This window comes from Carcharhinus amblyrhynchos, unplaced genomic scaffold (genome assembly GCF_965287045.1).
Source record: "Carcharhinus amblyrhynchos unplaced genomic scaffold, sCarAmb.v2.hapA scaffold_895, whole genome shotgun sequence".
Taxonomy (NCBI): domain Eukaryota; kingdom Metazoa; phylum Chordata; class Chondrichthyes; order Carcharhiniformes; family Carcharhinidae; genus Carcharhinus; species Carcharhinus amblyrhynchos.
In genome coordinates this window covers 1-21,546 of record NW_027650635.1, presented here as the reverse complement: position 1 = coordinate 21,546, position 21,546 = coordinate 1, and the positions used below count along the sequence as shown (strand labels likewise).

The 21,546-nt window shown below is 44.6% G+C and overlaps 1 protein-coding gene across 1 annotated transcript in view; it reads left to right on the top strand.

Moving 5' to 3' along the window:
- Window positions 1-19,453, top strand: part of LOC145340276 (4-hydroxyphenylpyruvate dioxygenase-like) — a 50,198-nt gene extending 30,745 nt beyond the window's left edge. Inside the window, exons 5-13 of the mRNA XM_080184722.1 lie at window positions 887-929; window positions 5,366-5,448; window positions 9,444-9,533; window positions 11,176-11,282; window positions 11,958-12,035; window positions 13,585-13,747; window positions 15,165-15,236; window positions 16,970-17,092; window positions 19,268-19,453. Of these exons, the coding sequence (XP_080040848.1) occupies window positions 887-929; window positions 5,366-5,448; window positions 9,444-9,533; window positions 11,176-11,282; window positions 11,958-12,035; window positions 13,585-13,747; window positions 15,165-15,236; window positions 16,970-17,092; window positions 19,268-19,438 (930 nt within the window). The 3' untranslated portion in view covers window positions 19,439-19,453. The remainder of the gene's footprint in view (window positions 1-886; window positions 930-5,365; window positions 5,449-9,443; window positions 9,534-11,175; window positions 11,283-11,957; window positions 12,036-13,584; window positions 13,748-15,164; window positions 15,237-16,969; window positions 17,093-19,267) is intronic.
- Window positions 19,454-21,546: the final 2,093 nt, after the last annotated feature.

The window sequence follows — 21,546 nt, the reverse complement described above, 5'->3', positions numbered from 1 at the left end:
CAGTGCCTTACTGAATGGTCATACAACAATCCAGTGTAAATGAAAGAAATACATGAAAAGACTATTTTCTTTATTATACTCTTAGCATTGCTGCACCTATACATCTTGCTGACTTCCAGTGTTTCACTTACAATGGCACTGTCACATGACATAGGCCCCTGAATCCTAAGACCGTAAGACATAGGAGCAAAATTAGGCCACTCTGTCTGTTGAGTCTGCTCCGCCATTCAATCATGGCTGACATTTTTCTCATTCCCATTCTCCTGCCCTTTCCCCATAACCCCTGATCCTCTTATTAATCAAGACCCTATCTATCTCTGTCTTAAAGACACTCAATGACCAGGCCTCCACAGCCTTCTGCAGCAAAGAGTGCCACAGATTCACCAATCTCTAGCTGAAGAAATTTCTTCTCATCTCTGTTTTAAAGGATCATCCCTTCAGCCTGAGTTTATGCCCTCTGGTTCTAATTATTCTTATTGGTGGAAACATCCTCTCCACGTCCACTCTAACCAGATCTTGCCATATCCTGTAAGTTTCAATAAGATCTCCCCCTCATCCTTCTAAACTCCAACGAGTACAAACCCAGAGTCCTCAACTGTTCCTCATACAACAAGCTCTTCATTCCAGGGATCATTCTTGTGAACCTCCTCTGGACACAGTCCTACTATGTTCCCAGAATTAGCAACTGTTCCATCCTGTTCAACCTTAAGCTTCAACTTTGCATGTCATCTCTATCACCAAAATCACATGGTATTGCACGAGATAGACTTCTGTGCTTTTTGTTAACTATACAGCTCACTTTCCGTCATTTTCTATTGCTCAGAATTTTTAGAACTTGAGAGAAAGTCAGTTCCAAACTTAATACTACATTCCTTTTCTCCAACAGATTTTCTTTGTTTTCCAGTCAGCACTGAATCCTGATTCAAAGGGTGAGTATGATATTTTGCAGGTTTAAGATTGGAAATTAAGCGAGTTAAAGAGCTGCTGTAAAGAGCTATTAAATACAAGGTAGATGGAACTTAACCTGACAATAAAGACTTTGCTTGCTGTTGATTTCATGGCAATGGGCCCTTAGTTATTTTGTTGGGTTACATTCTATGTTAGCAGAGAGTTAATGAGATGCAATATAGCCTGTGTATTGGGGAACAGCTTGTGTTATTATTGAGATGGACTACAGCCTATGCTGGATCAGTAGTTTTTAAGCTTGGATATAGCCTACGTAAAGGTGATAATGAATTGAGGTACTATGATGGTGAACTGAGATATAGTTGTGTCATTACAATCTCGGCAAATTGAAGTAGGCTGTGTGGATAGAAGCAAAATACTGCGGATGCTGGAATCTGAAACAAAAACAGAAAATGCTGGAAAATCTCAGCAGGTCTGACAGCATCTCTGGAGAGAGAATAGAGCCAATGTTTCAAGGCTGAATGATGATGCTGTCAGACCTGCTGAGATGTTTCAGCATTTTGTTTTTTGCTCTGGGAAGTTTGGTTCTGACGAAGCATCATCTAGACTTGGGACCGCATGGTGGCATAGTGGTTAGCATTGCTACCTCACAACCCCAGGGACCTGGGTTCAATTCCAGCCTCAGGCCACTGACTATGGAGTTTGCACATCATGCCTGCGTGGGTTTCCTTCAGGTGCTCTAGTTTCCTCTCATAGTTAAAAGATGTATGGGTCAGATAATTGGCCCTGCTAGCCAGGGGGACTAGCTAGGGCAAATGCATGGGATTATGGGGATAGGGCCTGGGTGCAATTGTGTCAGTGCAGACCTGATGGGCTGAATGGTCTCCTTCTGCACTGTGAGATTCTATGGCTCGAAATGTGGATCTGATGCTGTCAGATCTGCTGAGATTTTCCATCATTTTCTGCTTTAGCCTCTGTGGAGGTACATTGTTAATGTTTGGATAATGTTCTGTGGAGGTACATTGTTGATGTCTACGTGTGGTACAGCCCCTATAGATTCAACATTGACATCTGCAGCAAAGCGTGTTTTGGAAAACGGCTTCTTTCATATATCCAGAAGGAATATCATCAATAGTGTGAACTGAATATTGGCCTAGAACATTGTTGACCCAATTCTGCAATCCATATTCACTGTATGCAGTTTCCCGTTGCAAGTGGGGAATCATTGAACTATTCCTATTTGCCAAACTCTGAAGATGATCCATCGAATTTCTCACTGCATTGTAAGTCATTGAGAGATCAGGTAGAATGTATTGTCCCCCAGAAGAAGGCTAAGAGGCGAGGTGGGTAATTAATGGAGCAGGAAGGCATGGGGTGGAGACCCTGTTACCTTACCGACTGCCCCCAATCCCCAATGATATCCAGGGTAGTGAAGGTCGAGGTCAGCGTTCCTGCCCCAAGGCCATTTGAAGCCCTTAAATGACAAAACAATGGCCACTTAAGGCACTTAAATCACTGTTACTGGTATTTTACTTGCTACAGGTGAGAGGGATCCCTCCTACTCAGGCATCCTATGACCTATGGAGGCCCCTGAGAGGCAGTCCCATTTCTCCAGGTTCCTGAGCTCTCCAGTGCTTTTCCTCTATCCGGGCATCCTGCAATAACATTACTGGCCACGGCTCCTGGTGGTGCTGATGGCACTAAGAACTGTCCGTCTCTGATTGACTGGCAATTCTTGGGAGGCAGGGCATGTGCACTGAAAGCACTGGGCATTCAGGCAGCAGGCAGCTGAATTGGATTTAAGGTGCTTTGCGTCTCCCAGAAATGATTGAAGGAGGTTCGCCTCTGACTGTCTGGCTCGTGGACAGGCCCATTGCCACAGCTAGTAAATCAAGCCCATAGAGTCCTTACAGCATAGAAGGAGACCATTTGGCTCATCAAATCCTTGTTGGCTATCTATGGAGCAACCCATTCAGTCCCATTTCTGTGCTCTATCCCCCAGCCCTGAGAGTTTATTTCCAATACCTAACCAATTTCCTTTTAAAGTAATTGTTTGTCTCCACTTCCACCCCCTGGGGCAGGGAGTTTCATGTCAATACCTCTTGCTGCATAAAAAAAATCACCTTCCTCAGATTCTCCCTTTATATCTCTGGTTTTCCTAGTCATTGTACCATCAGCTCATTGCTACAATCCCTCAGCTCCGGAACCATTCTGGTAAATCTTCTCTGCATCCCCGCAGAGAGTTTTACGTCCTTCTTCAAATGTGGTGACCAGAACTGAACACAATACTCTAGTTGTGGCCTAACTAGAGTTTTATACAGGTTCATCATAACTTTCCTGCTTTTGAGCTCAATGGCTCTATTTGTGAAGCCCAAAATCCTATATGCTTTGCTACTACCTCTCTGAATATGTCTTGCCACTTTGGAAAATCGATGTATAAGAAGCCCCAGATCCCTCTGTTGAACTGTACCACTAAATTTATATTGCCCCTCCCCATCCCTTCTGCCAAAATGTAATCCTCACACGTCTTTGCATGAAATTCCAGGAGCCACTAGCCTACTCATTCTTCTAGCTTAACTGTATCCTGTTGCAGTCGATCATCCTCATTGTTACCTCTAAGTTTGGTATTATCAGCACATTTTGAAGTTTTATTCTGTATTCCAATGTCCAAGTCCTTTACGTAGATCAAAGAAACAATGGTCCTAGCATTAGTCATGGAGGAACACTCTGCCTATCATCACCAGCTTCCAAAACAACCATTTATCACACACAACTTGCTCTTTTCTGTCCCAAAGCAAATGTTTTATCCAAGCTGACATGACCTGCCTTAGTGAACACTGATGCAAAATATTCATTTTAGCCCTGTGCCTCAAAGCATGTATCAGCTTCTTTTTCCTCACTAGGCCCCACCCCACCTCTTACAACTTACCCACTTACTAATTACATACCAGTAGAAGATTTTCGAGTACCCTTTATGGTAAATGCTATTTTATTCTCATATTCCCTTTTTGCCAGTATTATTTTCATTTTCACTTCCCCTCTCAACTTGCATTTGGCCTGGTTTTTGCTTGACCTGCCCTATATCATTATATTCTCTAACGCCCTCATCATCCAAGGAAGCCAGGCTTTGGTTTCCCCTACCTTTCCCTCTTGTTGGAATATATCTAACCCATTCCTGAAACATCTCCTCTTTAAAGATCACCCACTGTTCCATCAAACTTTGGTTCTATTTTATCCCCTTTCATCACATTGAAGTTAGCTCTCTCTTAATTTAGAAGAACCGCTTGACTTTGTTCCTTTCTTTCTCCACTACCAATCTAAACCTTATGGTCTGATGATTGGTACAGACTTATTTTTCTTGGTGGAGGGTGTTTGCTTCATGGTCTGGGTTCTCTGTGTGTTGCCTGATCTGTGCCTTTCTGTTTATTCCATGTCTGCACTGTTGAATGCGTGTCTTTGCTGTAGGTTCTGTACAAAACACTTCTTTGGCCTCAACTGGAGTATTATGTCCAATTCTGGGCACCACATTTTGGAAAGAATGTGTAAGCATTAGACAGGCAGCATGGTGCACAGTGGTTAACACTGCTGCTTCACAGTGCCTGGGTCCCAGATTCAATTCTGGGTCACTGACTGTGTCGAATTTGCACATTCTTCTTGTGTCTGCATGGGTGCCCTTCCACAGTCCAAAGATCTGTGTGTAAGGTTGGTTGGCCGTACTAAATTGCCCCTTGTGCCAGGGAATGAACAGGATAAATACTTGGAGTTATGAGGATAGGGCCTGGGTGGGACTGTTGTCAGTGCAGGTTTGATGGGCCGAATGGCCTCCTCCTGCACTGTAGGAATTCTATGATTTTAGGTAAACATTTGGGGAATGGGTCCAGGGACTTAGAACCTGAGTTATATGAATACTGAAGAATCTGGAGGCGATGTATTCAAAACCAAGAGGGTTCTGGATGGAATAGACAGGAAGAAGCTGTTTCCATTGGCAAAATTTAAGGTGATTGGCAAAAGGAGCAAAGATGACACGAAGAAATGCTTTTTTACGCTGTGAGTGGTTGTGATCTAAAATGTACTGCCTGAGAGTGTGGTGGAGACAGATTCAACTGAGGCTTTTAAAGCAGAATTAGGTAACTATCTGAAGGGAAAAGAATTGCCAGACTAAAGGGAAAAGTTGGGAGAGTGGACCTAGTGAGTTGCTCTTGCAGAGAGTGAGCACAGTTGTCTCTAAGTGGTCTCCTACTGTGCTGTAACTGCTCTACCCGTTCTATTCAATGATTCTATGAGTGATACTATTAACTCTGTGTCTGCATTGCTGGCTTTGTATTTGGACTATCCAATTCATTTCTGTGTCGCCCTCTCCATGTCTGGGATGTTTGGTCTTTGACTGTACCTCCTGACTATGTTAGTTATCCTCCTTCTTCCCCAAGCTGTGTTCTGACAAGTTGTGTGTCTGCTTTAGAAATGACCGAACATTTAGGGAAGCACGGTGATGGTGTGAAGGATATCGCATTCCAAGTGGAAGACTGCAACGCCCTGGTGCAGGTAGGAACTGAAGAACACGGTCAGAAAGGCCCACGTCCATTTCATCCATTGCGGGAGGGGGGAGCATTCTCTTTGGGTTCTAGCAGATGAATTTGGGGTGGGGGGGGCAGGGTGGGATGGTTGGGGAACATGATGGATTTTTCTGGGAAACAGTGTCTACCCATTCAGGATTGAACTTGATTCTATGAATTCAGGGCTGGTTGATGATTAAAGGAAAGTAAAGGGTGTTCCTTTAAAAGAACAGTGAGTACATGTTGAATTGTTTCCCTTTCTGTATCCGTGTTGTCAAGCGCACAACATTGTTTTAAGAACTCCCCTTCTGTTGCACTTGGAGACTTGGCTAAGTATCATTTGCCAAGCTTCCATCACCAGCAGGTCCTCCGTGACGTGCTGCTCTCCTAGTCAGTCTGAGTTAATGATTCACTTTGTCTGAGACATTGCAGAATCTGAGTTCATCATCCCCACACCAGATATTTCCCAACCCTTCTTTAAACAGCTGCTGTTTGTAGTGTTGACTATGCATTTGAAGCACAGTAACCTACAGGGCGATGGATCAGGAGCTGGAAAGTTGGAAGCAAAACACTGCGGATGCTGGAATCTGAAACAAAAACAGAAAATGCTGGGAAAAACTTAGCAGACCAGACAGCATCTATAGAGAGAGAATAGAGCCAATGTTTCGAGTCTGGATGACGAGGCTGTCAGACCTGCTGAGATTTTCCAGTATTTTCTGTTTTTTGTTCTGGAAACCTGGGTCAGATTAGATAGCTCTTTCTTTGGCCAGCACAAATATAATGGGCCAAATGGCCACCTCCGGTGCTGCAGATTTTCTAGGCGTGCACTCCTTTTGCTATGCAGCTCGAGGTCAGTGTCTGTCCGTATTTTAATTCAATCCTTCCTGGTGCCATAAACCATTTTCCAGTTGAAGGTATCGGGAAGGACTCTGTGCTGGTTTGTTGGAAACACTTTACCCTTCCTGTGGGAAAAGCATATCCTGGATCATCAAGAACTCTGAACCTGGAGGATTCTCCTGCTGCTATCATTATTGTGAGGGCTAATACTTTGCAAAAACTTGCATTTATTTAATGCCCTTAACTTAAAGAAATGTCCCAAAACATTTTCTAAATACTTGTAATTTAACTCAGGCGGGGGGCAAACATTGAGTGAGATGACAGAAAACTTGACTGAAGAGATGGGTTTTGATAAGATTTTAGAAGGTGGAGAGAGAACCAGAGAGCTTTCTGGGAGGCTGTTCTAGAGTGTAAGATGCAAGTTGCTTAAGGTTCTGGGCAGTGAGGAGGGTGGAGAGAGCAATTGGAAAAACTAAAGTATAGAGACCAGAAACAGAGGAGTGGAGCTTCTTGGATAGGATAAAAGGTTGGAGGCGATTTTAGCAGACTGGGTGGTGAGACTTATGAGGACATAAAGGTGAACATGAATGTAATAACTTAAGAAGTCCAACTGGAAAGGAACACCATTTATTCACAGAATGCAAAATAAAACCATTACATGGCGTACGTACGCTCGTCCCTGCCTGGGACTACAGTCCAGCAGGCCCAGTCCTGGGCCTGCCTTCTAAAAGGTTCAAGTAATGAGTTCCAGCTGGGTTGGCCACTGCCTGTTACCAGTGGAACTTATACTCAATGAGCCCTATATGGAGATCAATCAGTGATTCCCCATGGGCCTTGTGGGGGTTATAATGAAGTTAGAGAATGGAGAGCTAGTGTAAGTCAATAAGAGTAAAGGTTCTGGGTGAATACAACTTAGTGTGGCCATGATACAATCTTCCGAGTTTTGTACAAGCTAGGATATATGGAGGGTATAGGATGGAAAGGTGAATGTTATTGTAATTTATTCTATAAACATGCACAAAAGCTTTAGTGACAGAGAGCCCAGATGGGACAGAGATGAGTAATGTTGTGAAATTGGAAATAAGCGATCTTGGTGATAGAGGTGACGTGGGAAGTTGAAGCCTAAGGTTGAACAGGATGGAACAGTTGTGAATTTGCTTTAACCTCAAGATGTTGGCCAGCGGAGGGATGGAGTCAGTGACAGGGGGAAAGAGTTTGATGCAGACTGAAGGCAATGGCTTCAGTCTTTCCAGAGTTAACTTGGAGGAAGTTATGACACATTCGAGATTTGGTTTCAGACCAGCAGTCTGACAGTACAGAAACAGTCAACAAACAGTTGAGTTCAGCGGTGGAGAGGTAGAACTAGGTATCATGAACAGTTATGTGAAAGTTGACTTGAGACAATGGATATTTTTAAGAGGTAGCTTATAGAAGACAAGGGCCAGGAATAGATTCCTCAGATAAATCACAGTCTGGGCAAAGAAGAGGCACATTAGTATTTTGTGTGTACTGTCAAAGAACTGTCAAAGGATACTAGGTTAGAAAAGATAAGGGCAAAGAATGGAAGCATAGATTCACATGAGTAGGTGATAAGTTGACATGGGGACTATTAAGGGCCATGGGGATATGAAGGGAATATGGGATATGATGGGATATAGGCATGAATGGGGGCATGAGGTGGCATTGGTGGGCATGATGGAGCATGGGGAGCGTATGGGGATGTGAGAACAATTTTTAAAATTATTTGTGAAAATGTAATTCATACAGTGACATAGAATAGAAGAAGGCCTTCTGCCCAGCCTCCTCTATATGCAGCAGTCTCTGCATTCGGTCAGGGGCCAGGGGCCCAACTTTTAATCTAGCCTGCACTCCCCCAGGTCAAATATCTGACCTGCACAAGACCTCTTTTAAAGTTCACGTTTGGAGAGCAAGGAATTCTCCCGTCTCTGAGCACCCAATCCAGAAGCAAAGATCTGCACCTTAGTGTTTAATCTAATTGAATCATGAGAAAAAGTGGCTATTTTGTTTCACTAGTTAGTTAGTTCATTGTTGTTGGTTCCAGAATTGCATAAAAGTGTTGGTTCAGGGGAGACACAGTGGCACAGTGGTTAACACTGCTGCCTCACAGCGCCAGAGACCTGGGTTCAATTCCGGCCCAGGGTCACTGTCTGTGTGGAATATGCACAGTCTCCCCGTGTCTGCGTGGGTTTTCTCTGGGTGCTCCGGTTTCCTCCCACAGCCCAAAGATGTGCAGGTTGGGTGGATTGGTCATGCTAAATTGATCCTAGTGTCTGGGGGTCTGGCTAGGGTAAATGCATAGGGTTATGGGGATAGGGTTTGGATGGGATTGTGGTTGATACTGAACTTGATGGGCCGAATGGCTGCTTTTTGCACTGTAGAATTCTATAATTCTTGGGCGTTACTGTACTGAGGAGAAGGTAGTGATGGTGAACTGTTTTAGACCATTGCCATTTGATAAGTTACTGTTAGCTAGGAGACTCTAACATTTTAGCAGCAAGTTATCCCTTTGTCCAGTTGTGTTGTGGCCCAAGATGATGCCTTGAGCATGAGAGTGACTTCACTGGAGATCTGAGAAATTATCTAAAACGGACAATCACAATTATTTCACCAAACCCAGGTCCCATTATCTGCAGTTTACTGAGTGCGCAATGACAATGCTATGTATACCTCGAGATGGTTACAGGGCTGCCCTCCCCCTTTCTATCAAGTATGTTGTAACTGGGCCTTGGTAGAGTTCCAACATGTTCTGGTAAATCAGAGACTGCTGTCAGAACTGAAATTACCCGAACATTTAGATTGGGAATCATCTGTAAAGAGCAAACTTGCAAATCCTGATATTAAAATAAAACAGAAATTGTTGGAATTGTACAGCAAGTCTGTCAGCGTCCGAAAGGGATGTCAACATTCAGAACTCACTCTCTATGATTGTCTTCGACTCTCTCATTATCCTTCTCTTGAACGCTGTGCTTTACAACTTTTAATTGTTGAGGTGACTCAATCCCAACATTTATCTGTTCCGTTTCATTAGGGTTCTTTAACCTGAATTATTTTTGATACTGATTGGTGTTAGATTGACTGAGTGGAGAGGGAATGAGGCTGATGCTGATGGTTGACCTCTATTGGCAGAAAGCAAGGGAGCATGGAGCCATCATTGTGAAAGAGCCGTGGACTGAGGAGGATAACTATGGCAAAGTGAAGTATGCTGTTGTAAAAACCGTGAGTATTGCAGGAAATTCTTGGTCATCCCTCCAAAACTAATACTTCAGTAAGCACATACTCAAGCTCCTGCTATTAGACTGACCCAATGGTGCTGGGATAGGGAGGGGGGGTAATTAAAACAAGCAATGCTCCCATTCACATGACTGTCAAGTGACTCCCTTTCGGAACTGTGTGGACATGTGGAGCTAACGGCACTCAAATATTCAGCTGACGCTCACTGTCTAGGTAACAGAGGAATCATCACTTCGCACTGTGCACTTTTTTTGGCAAAAATGTACTTTATTTATAAAATATCTGAAAGGGGCATTAAAAAACATTTCAATTTGCTATAGCAGGAAAGTGCAAAGATATTCACATTTTCTTCAGAGATGAAGATGCACTCTGAGGTGCTTCAATTCAATAATTCAGTAAAGGTTGGCATAATGGCACAGTGGTTAGGACTGCTACTTCACAGTGTCAGGAACCCAGTTCTATTCTGGCCTTCGATGACTGTGTGGAGTTTGCACGTTCTCTCCATGTTTGTGTGCGTTTCCTCCATAGCTCCCATGCTCCAGTTTCCTCCCACAGCCTAAAGGATGGCACAGTAGCACAGTGGTTAGCACTGCTGCTTCACAGATCCAGGGACCTGGGTTCGATTCCCAGCTTGGGTCACTGTCTATGTGGAGTTTGTACGTTCTCCTCGTGTCCTCCCACAGTCCAAAGATGTGCGGGTTAGGTTGATTGGCCATGCTAAAATTGCCCCTTAGTGTCCTGGGATGCGTAGGTTAGAGGGATTAGTGGGTAAATGTGCGGGAATATAGGGTGGGGCCTGGGTGGGATTATAGTCAGTGCAGACTTGATGGGCCGAAGGGCCTCTTTCTGCGCTGTAGCGCTCTATGATTCAAAGATGTGTGGGTTAAGTGGATTGGTTGTGTTAAATTGCCCTTTGGTTTTTAATAATGTGCAGGTTAGATGGATTGGCCATGGTAAAATGGGTTGGGTTACAGAGATAGGGCAGGGCTTTGGGCCTGGGTAAAATGTTGTTTTGGAGAGTCGCAGCAGACTCGATGGGCTGAATGGTCTCTTTCTGCACTGAGAGGGGTTCTATGGATCCATTTTGATATTTTAATTATAGGGAGTACAGTTCTGTTCTAACTGTATACATTGGTTATGTTGCACTCTGAGGTGCTTCAATACAGTTACATACAGTTAGGGTTAAGCACATGGTCCAGCTGGGCCAAGCCTGAGTGCATCCCTCAACATGTAGTCTGGGACTTTGGAATGTGCCAGCCTGTAAAACCTGGTCAAGGACAAATCTTTGCACTGGAAGATTGACAAGCAGACCAAAAAGCATCTTTCACTGAGTTGATGATCCTTCAGCAGCAGTTGATGTTTGTCTTGGTGTCCCTGAGAGCAGCCCATAGAGCAGCCAAGGTTCTGTATCATAGAACTGCTCAGGGTGAACCTCAATATACACCTCTTAAAGTCCACAGGTTTTATGCAATCTCATCATTACTTTCTGATTTTTTTTATCTTTCTACCTACATCTTGTTTTCAACATTGATGATTTCCATTCAATCCACCTTCACAAGGTCTCTCAATCCAAACATCATGGACGATACATTGTGTTTAACAGCTTTTCCTTTGCTCTTACTTTCAGTATGGGGACACAACACACACATTTGTGGAGTTTCTGGGGCCTTACCATGGCAAATTTCTGCCAGGATACAAGGAACCTCTCTTCAGGGATCCATCTCTTCCCGCACTGTGAGTGAATCAATACCTTTGGGAGGTTTTAAAGGACAATGAAAGGGTTGGGGCATCAGTAAAATGAGACTCCAGCAATCTGTAAGAGATGCTCTCACATTTCCTCTGATGAGCACATGACCCTTACTCAGCATGTCGAAGGTTTTGTTTCTGCTACAGTCGAATATCCTTTATCCACACATCCAGAACCGGAATTATCTGAATCCTGCAATGTAATTGGCCTTAGGATTTTGAATAAATCAACTATTGCACTTCCAATAGTTGATACCAACATGTGTCCAAATTTTCTGTGCTGCATTATGTTAGAACTTAAAGCTGGAAACATGACGCCACCTCCCCCTCGCTTCTTCTCAATGTGTATATACAATGCAGTATGATTGGAGCAGAGTGTGAGGTGAAGCCAAAGTCAGAGGGGATTACCACAGCTGACATTGCACTGTGGTTACTAATGTTTTGTTCAGGACCATTATGACAGTCAGTGCCTCATTTGCAGGAATATTGTAACACACAGTGATGAGTGCAGTTAAGTGTTGTGAATACCATATTCAGGGATGGTACATATATGTCATAGACTCAGATGAGGCACTAATGTGTAATCACACTCTGTGCATTTTGTGAAATGATTATTGTCTTGATTGTTGCTGTATTGCTCTGATATTTGTTTCTCTGTCCCAGGCCCCCTGTGAATCTGAAAGTAATTGACCACATTGTGGGGAACCAGCCAGATGATGAGATGGTGCCCGTGGTGGAATGGTATGAGCCATTCTCTTACATAACAGCAAACTGCATCTGTTGTTTTATCTCATGTAATCAGGAATGAATGCTGACCCCATGCAGGGAAAGGTGATTTGGAACATGGTCCCGTTGTTGTGAGCATGGGGTGCTCTAGACATGCAACTCAGGGTAACACCACCAACAATGACAAATTGCATTAATGTAACTTGTAAGGCAGAAAAGTATGTGCCACTTTACAGGTTTATAGGGGAAGGTGGGAAGGAAATGATCGAAAACCTGGTCAAAGAGGTAGGCTTTGATGTTAGTTTTAAAAATAGGAGAGTTAGGTTTAATGCCAACATTTAGGAGCTGAGTAGCTGAAAAAACAGTCATGAACTGTACAGAAAATAGGAGGGGAGGTGGTGCGGAATGTACCAGGTTATGAACTGGAGACAGTGATGAAAGAGGACAATGGAATTGGTGGTGGCCAGGGGCACACAGCGTGTGTCACTGCCTAAGACAATGGCTTCAATCTTCCCAATATTTTCCTGGCAGACCATTTGCATTGAAAGCGGATGTGTGAACACCATATGGCGAGACTGGTGCAGTCGAGATGTAGTGAAGACAAAACAGGCCATCTTAATCTTGAATCCCCATGAACGGTTTGAAAATCCCAGGGACATAACGATATTGTCACAGGACGAGTAATCCAGAGATTCAGTGAAATGCTCTGGGGACCCGGGTTTGAATCCTACCCTGGCAAATGGTGAAATTTGAATTGAAATATGGAATTGAAAGACCATAAAATCATTGTCAATTGTCTTCAAAACCCACCTGGTTCATTAATACTTAGTGGGGAACGAAATCTGCTTTCTTTACCAGGTCTGGCCTATATGTGACTTCAGACCCACAGCAATATGGTTGACTCTTAAGTGCCCTCTGAAATAGCCTAGCAAGCCATTCAGTTCAAGAGCACTTATGGATGGGCAATAAATACTGGTCATGATGTGGAGATACCGGCGTTGGACTGGGGTAAACACAGTAAGAAGTCTCACAACACCAGGTTAAAATCCAACAGGTTTATTTGGTAGCAAAGCCCACTTGTGGCGTTTGCTACCAAATAAACCTGTTGGACTTTAACCTGGTGTTGTGAGACTTCTTACAATAAATGCTGACCCAGCCAGCGACACCCACATCCGATAAATTAGTTCAAAAAACATGATGGATGAGGGCAACACAGTTTGGGGTTCAGAGCCCACACAGCAAGGGAGGACAAGGTGGGTAATGGAGTTCACATTGTGGTCTTGTAAAAATGTCCTCAATCAGTGTATAATCCTGTATACTCAGCAAATCCACACATGTACATGGCACGACAGAACCAGAAAACAAAGAGAAAACAATATATTGTTACAGATCAGAAGGAGACCCTGTGTAAGCTGGATCCTTTGCAAACACGAGATCTTAGGGATGCTTAGAGACCAAAGGTTTTGTTCTTTCATTCAGTACTGTTCCCTGCAGTGGTAATATTGCACCTTGTAGTTAAAAAGTGACTGTAACTCTGTAAAATAAACTCTGATCATTTTCTCAGGTACCAGAAGTGTCTGATGTTTCATCGGTACTGGTCAGTGGATGACAAACAGATCCATACGACTTTCAGCTCCTTGCGGTCCATAGTTGTGACCAACTATGAAGAGACCATCAAAATGCCCATCAATGAGCCAGCGGCAGGGAAGAGAAAATCCCAAATCCAGGTGAGAACATCCGTGGCTGCTTTGTCAGCAATTCAGTCTCTGACACACATGAACTAGCAGCAATATCTGATGGCAGTGTCTATTATATAGTGTGGTAAGGGATGGCAGTGTTTATTATATAGAGTGTGGTAAGGGATGGCTGTGAATGTTATAAGGAGTGTGGTAAGGGATGGCAGTGTCTTATATAGAGTGTGGCACAGGATGGCAGTGTCTATTATATAGAGTGTGATAAGGGGTGGCAGTGTCTATTATATAGAGCGTGGTAAGGGCTGGCAGTGTCTATTATATAGAGTGTGGTAAGGGATGACAGTGTCTATTATATAGAGTGTGGTAAGGGATGGCAGTGTCTATTATATAGAGTGTGGTAAGGGGTGGCAGTGTCTATTATATAGAATGTGGTAAAGGATGACAGTGTCTATTATATAGAGTGTGGTAAGGGATGGCAGTGTCTATTATATAGAGTGTGGTAAGGGATGACAGTGTCTATTATATAGAGTGTGGTAAGGGGTGGCAGTGTCTATTATATAGAGTGTGGTAAGGGATGACAGTGTCTATTATATAGAGTGTGGTAAGGGATGGCAGTGTATTATATAGAGTGTGGTAAGGGATGACAGTATCTATTATATAGAGTGTGGTAAGGGGTGGCAGTGTCTATTATACAGAATGTGGTAAGGGATGGCAGTGTCTATTATATAGAGTGTGGTAAGGGGTGGCAGTGTCTATTATATAGAATGTGGTGAAGGATGACAGTGTCTATTATATAGAGTGTGGTAAGGGATGGCAGTGTCTATTATATAGAGTGTGGTAAGGGATGACAGTGTCTATTATATAGAGTGTGGTAAGGGGTGGCAGTGTCTATTATATAGAGTGTGGTAAGGGATGACAGTGTCTATTATATAGAGTGTGGTAAGGGATGACAGTGTCTATTATATAGAGTGTGGTAAGGGGTGGCAGTGACTATTATGCGGAGTGTGGTAAGGAATGGTTGTATCTATTATGTAGAGTGTGGTTAGGGCTAGCAGTGTCTATTCTCTAGTATGTGGTGAGGGATGGCAATGTCTCATATGTAGGATGTGGTAGATATGGCAGTGTCTATTGTATAGAGTGTGGTAAGGGATGGCAATGTGTATTTTATGGAGTGTGGTGAGGGATGGTAGTGTCTATTATACAGAGTGTGGCGAGGGATGGCAGTATCTATTGTATAGAGTGTGGTGAGGGATGGTAGTGTCTATTATATAGAGAGTGGTAAGGGATGGCAGTGTCTATTATATAGAGTGGGGTTGGGATGGTGAGGGATGGCACTGTGACTTGATGCAAGGGCTTCACTGCCTGGCACTGACATTCCACCACATTGTTTGAATTGGGAGGGCCTCATGGTTGAATGATTTCTCTAATTTTCTATCCTTTATTCACTTAGGAGTTTGTGGATTTCTATGGGGGTCCTGGAGTTCAGCACATTGCTCTGAATACTTCTGATATCATTCAGTCTGTGAGTCAAACGATTATATTTCCTCCTTTGCCCTCAATTCATCCAATGCATTCCCAACGTAATCATTCCACTGTGCTTTGTATCATTTATATGTCGAGGCAAATAGAGACAACATGTATTTAATGGCAGACAGTTTTTCCTGAGAGCAGCTCCAAAGTGAAGATGGATCCAATGAACCTTTGTACTGGAACATCAATGATTGGCTTTATGATGGACTTCATTCTATATTTCACTCAATATTAACACTTGGTCTATTGTTGCCAGACAGGGGCCTCCCATTAAGTGCTACCTTGTTTTTTTCCCATTCCCGACTGCTACAATTGCAGTATCAGTCATTTAACAACTTTAAGAAAAACTAAAGCATACAATTTATTTCAATCCTGAATTCTTCAGAATGCAGAGGCAAGAGCTAAGTCCTCCTAATGTCTCTTCCCTGTTGTAGAGAGTGGACCATTCAGACAGTGGAGGTAATGATTGTCTTCGCTGGGACAGGTTGATAAACAAATGGAACAAGATTCTGATTCTTGTCTTCACTGTGTAGTACCCCACCTACACCAGCAGGTGGCGCCTTTACACTGTGTGCAAGCTTTTGACAAATCCCTAAGCAAACACTCTGCTCCCTGCTGGCAGCAACTAAAACAACACCCATTCTGCTGAACTTCCCATTCTTCCTGAGCCCCCCCTCCACCCCCCTGAGCCCCCTCCCGTTCCCCTGAGCCCCCTCCCGTTCCCCTGAGCCCCTCTCACTGCCGAGTCTTCCCATCCACATCTCCCTGAGCCCCTCTCACTGCCGAGTTTTCCCATCCTCATCCCCCTGAGCCCCTCCCCACCCCCCTGAGCCCCTCCCATCCCCTCACCATCCCCCCGAGCCCCTCCCTGTTCCTCCTGTACCCCTCCCCATCCCCCCGAGCCCCTCCCCATCCCTCTGAACCCCTTCCATCCCCTCCCCATCCCCCGAGCTCCTCCCCATCTCCCCAAGACCCTTGCCATTCTCCCAAGCTGCCCATCTCCTCCCCATCCCCCAGCCCTCCCTCTCCCCCTCCCCTGAGCCCCTCACCATCCCCCTGAACTGCTCCCCATCCCCCTCAGCCCCTCCCCATCCCCCAGAGCCCCTGTCCTTCTTCCTCCCAAGCATTTCCCCCATGCCCCTGAACCCCCCCATCCCTCTGAACCCCTCCCATCCCCTTGAGCCCCTTCCATCCCCCAAGCTCTTCCCCAACCCCCGGAGCCCCTCCCATTTCTCTGCTGTACTTTAAATCTAAATTAAGGACAGAGACTCTGAGAGAGAACAGTTGCAGGAATATCTGGTGCTACTTGCATTTGGTGCAAGACACCTTTTTTCCCTGTGATCATGAAGGCCATTCAGCCTGTTTACGCCATGCTGTTTCCCTTTTGAGCTATCCAGTCAATGCCATTCCCCCTACTCTATACCCGTAGCCCCTTAATGCCTATTGAATTATCTTTTCAAATCGTTGATTATATGAAGAGCAAGTGATAATTTGCCTGCCCCCCCGTGCCATTTCCTTAGGTTGCTTTAAAAGGGGCTGATACTGTGTCTGTCTCCCAGTGCCCATCATCACTTGTATTGTGTGACTCTCTCCTACCCTCTCCTAGATCAGTGTTATGATGCAGTGATTTTGTAACATCCTCAAGTTTCGGTGGCATTTCTAATTATCGAGAGCAGAGAGCTGTGGTTATAACTAGCACTGAAAACCGTTCCCATCTGTTGGTAGATCACAAGTTTAAAAAGTCGAGGGCTGGAGTTCCTGATGGCTCCAGATTCCTACTACGAGCAGCTGAAAGAAAAATTAAAGACTGCAAAGATCAAGGTGAAAGAGGACTTGAAGAAGTTACAGGTACGTCTGAAGTGACCCCATAGGGCAGAGACTAAATCTACTGCACAGCCCAATAATTCAACAGGCAAGTCCCAACAATGAGGAAACATCAAAACTGGCATTAGGTTTCACAAAGAGGAAGTTGGACATGTGCACTGATGATGCTTGTACAATCCTCAGGGGGTATGGGGGGAGTGGGTGTGGGTGTCCATACCTGTTCTCAAAGGCAAGTTGGTATTTGAAAGAAACAACACCACAGCCTCCAATAAAAGACCACCATCCCCTTCCAGCAGGTCAAAGTGCTAATGGTGTTGGGTAGGAAGAGTCTCTGTTCCAGCGTTTAAATTTTTTTGGGCACTTGCTGGACTACTTTGCTTTTGAGCAAATCCATGTATGATGTTAATTTCTACCAAACCTTCAGTCACGCTTTGACAAACATTGGTTTTCAAATGTTTCATTTTATTGATTTCCACCATAGTGGCACAAAATGAGCCTTTGTGTTCCCTCAAAGTTCACAAAGAAATAAAAAACATAAACTCCTGTATATTTGAAGCTTCCTGGGCCACATGCCATTGCTGAATTCGTGCCTGGAATTGTAATGCAATGCTAAAGAACTTATGCATTGTAGAGTCAACAATCCTGCCAGTATAGACTGTCTATCTGTGGAAAAGTCCAGCTGTTTCTTTGACACCTGTCAGAGGCTGAACTTCTGTCTCTAACCCTGAGACTGCAACAAATTGTCAACCACGTGCTCCAAGTTGCTGCGACCACTTCATGTCAGTAAAAAATGTCCTTTGGAGCATTTCTTAAAATGAGAGGAAACCCTTCAACCTAACCCGTATTTCCAAATGCACAGACCCATCATTGTCCCAAAAAGTGGAGCAACAGGCTGACTAAGCAATGGTCACTCCACCCACACCACAACTTCCAAAGGTTAACTTGTCCAGATATCAGGTTATTGGGAAATATTATTGAGAAAGGAGATGGAATGAAAATGCCTCATTCAGTAGGTCACAGACACCAGGGGTAGATTCTGAGGGATTTTGGCTCGCTTTAACGGAGTCATTTTGGACCAGAAACGGTCATCACGGTGACCAGCCCAGCCCCCTCAGGCCGACTGCCGAGTGGTCAGATTGCCTGCCTGAGTCACATGGTCAGCACATTTAGAAATAAATGGGGTGGCGTGGAGCCTGATGACATTTACAGAATGCTGGGCAGAGAACGAGTATCAGCTGGTGGTTTGGCAAACAAAGATCCAGTAAGTAAGTTACTGTTCATCGTTGTGGGACAGGAAAGAACAGCTCCACCCGGTGACTATCCCAAACTAACACGGGGCATTTAAATCGAGAGAGAAATGGCGTTGAGTGAAGAGACACACACATCTGAGATGTTAGGTGAGATTCTCAGGGTCCACATGCCGTTAACTCTGGCGAGAGGGCTGTAACAGGATATGTGGCAGCCAGATCTCAGTTTGACATCTATCTCACCACCACTCCTAGTCGGCAATGTAATTAGGACCATGCTGAGAAAGGACTATTGAATGCTCCACCCCCACCCCTGCCGCTGACATCATGTCACACCAGCGGGAACCATTACTGGCTTTCGAAAACACCGGGGGGAAGTGGGGGGTGGTCAGAGGTGAGTACAGCCCCAGGTGGTAAGATTCATGGCAGGGCACCTGCCATTGCTAGGTTAGCTTTGCTGGTGACCCTCGCCAGCACAATAAAATTGCAGTTTGACCTGGTGAAAAAGCAGCTGTGAAACCAGCGAGTCTCCCACTACTTTTCTCACCTGATCCAGCACTCTGTGCAATTTTGGGAAAATTCTGCCTGTTAACTCTTACTCTCTCCACAGATGCTGCCAGGCTTGCTGAGATTTTCCAGCATTTTCTTTTTTGTAAGATGGCATGGCTGCTCCAGCTCCTCCGGTTCCCCAGTGGATGCCTGAAGGCTGGCACTGTTACCTATAGGAAACTATGATGGGCTGCTCTGTCGATCTTGTTTTCCAATCACAGTGTGCCAGATGAATATTAACATTACACGCTCGAAGTGGACTGGGTCTGCCATTGGGAGCTGCCATACAGAGCACTGTGTCTGCAATAGTTAGTTTAATTTCCTTTAGTCCCTAGTATGATAAATAGTTACTGATGAGAGAGGGTGTCTATAATGAGAACTGTTCATTGTGTGTATGTAACAGGAACTCAAGATTCTTGTGGATTTTGATGATAAAGGCTATCTGCTGCAGATCTTCACCAAACCTGTCCAAGACAGGCCCACGCTTTTCCTGGAGGTGATACAGAGACATAATCACAACGTGAGTACAGTCCATCCAGCAGTACACTGGTGGATAGGATGTCTATTTATCTGATTTGATACTAGACAGCATGGTTTTGCGCCAATGTTGGAAGGTTTTAGGTCCTGTATTTTGCCGCTTAGTAAACCTGCCACAGTGAAGCACAGGCAGGGGCCTCTCTCTGATCATTATCTTCCCAAACTGACTGCAACACTGAAAACAGAACCTTGGTTTTCCAGCCGCCCTTTCCCACTCCCACCATCTGTCATTTACCTGCAAGTCAGTTTTATCTGCTGCCCATTGGTTGGGATTTTACCGCTCCACCTGCCATGGGAATTGGAGCAGGCATGGGCGGACCATAGAAAGATCTCTTTGACCTCGGGCAGGATATTACAGTTTCAGGATGAGCGAAATTATAAAATCCCATCCATTCTCCAGGCACGATGATGTCCATTATGTCTCTTCCACCTTGAAGTATTGGTTTTACTTCACAGGTGATTCGGTCCACCTTGTTGACCAACAAGGGGCATACACGCGGTGGCTCATGCGAGGGCTGCTCTTGGATGTTGCTTCGAGAGTTGCCTAGTGCTTCACGTCATTAGTGTACGCTTAAACTGGACCATCTGACAGGCAACACGACAGCTCAGTGACTATCACTGTTTGCTGTGCAGATACATGGATTTGGCCAGTGTCTGCGGGAGTTTGCACATTCTCCCCGTGCTTGCGTGGGTTTTCTCCGGGTGCTCTGGTTTCCTCCCACACCCCAAAAACATGCTCTTAGGCTGATTGTTGTAACAAATTATCCCTAAATTAGTCTTCCCTCAATCTTCCCCAATAGGCATAGATGAAGGTCATAGGTAGAGGAGGGCAGTCATAATGTTAAAATGGTGGCGCAGGCTTGTTGGGCCGAAGGGCCTGTTTCCTGTGCTGTTTTGTTCTTTGTTCTTTGGATCTCCAGGCATGATGATGTCTCCTTGCTTGTAATATCAACACCATGTGATGCCATTCCCTCTCTCTGTAGTGGCCATCCACAGCATTGATACTCCAGCCCTTACCCAGAATGTTACAGCACCTATTAGCAATCATCTAGGTTGACCTGCATAGCTGCATATTAATGTTCTTTACCTGAAATGATGTGCATTAAATGGATATTACCATCATCTCTCCTTTATTATGTAACCGTATTTCTATATCCCATATGTGATCCCATAAATACTACGCAAGTTCCTTATGAATTCATCACCTTAATAAACAATATTGTCATGTCCATTCCTAAACCATCATTTTCTTTTTCAATCTCATTCCTCTTTGAACAGCTACAAAAACTGATCTTTCCCAACTTCTTTATTGTTCCGTTCCATCTGAGTGTTTAGGATGTATCCTGACCTCAACTTCCCCTTGTTCATTTTGCCCAGTTGCATAGAGTTTGAACTTAGAACGGTGTATAGTGATATAATGTGGATATCTGTAAATTGCACCAGGGACAACATAGCCCAAGTGTTGACATTATTTATCATAAGTAACTGTGTTCTCTATATCCTTTCACAACTGCAGGAATGTTAGCCACAAGTCTGACCCATTTGTGTCTGTGGCCAGGTCATCAATCCTTGTTCCCTTTCCTTGAAGCTGCAGACAATTGCTGAGCTATGGATTTGGCCAGTGTCTGTGGGAGTCTGCGTGTTCTCCCCGTGCTTGCGTGGTTTCAATCTGGTTTCCAATGTGGAGTGCCATAAGCATAGACAAGGGTCATGGGTGGAAGAGGGGCCTCACAATGTTGAAATGGCGGCGCAGGCTCGTTGGGCCGAAGGGCCTGTTTCCCGTGCTGTGTTGTTCTTTATATTTCCATGGGCTGGATTATATATGTTCACCAATGGCAGGGACAGGAATGGGCGGACCACACATTTCCTGTTCCGTCTCTCTCACCCTACCAGAAACCACAAACTCCACGCTGAACGTGACCTACCTCACTGTTCCCAGACTAATGTAACCATGCTTCAGGTGTCAGACTAGACCCTGACTTAGGGCAGACTCTCCACTTGTGGGGCCATCAGCTGAGTCTCATCCAACATATTTTCTGGTCGGAGTCACTGGATAGTGACCAGGAGCAGGAAGACGCTGATCTAGGGAGATTGGAGCTAATTCTGTTACCACCACCACCACCGCCTCCAGCCACCCCCCACTCC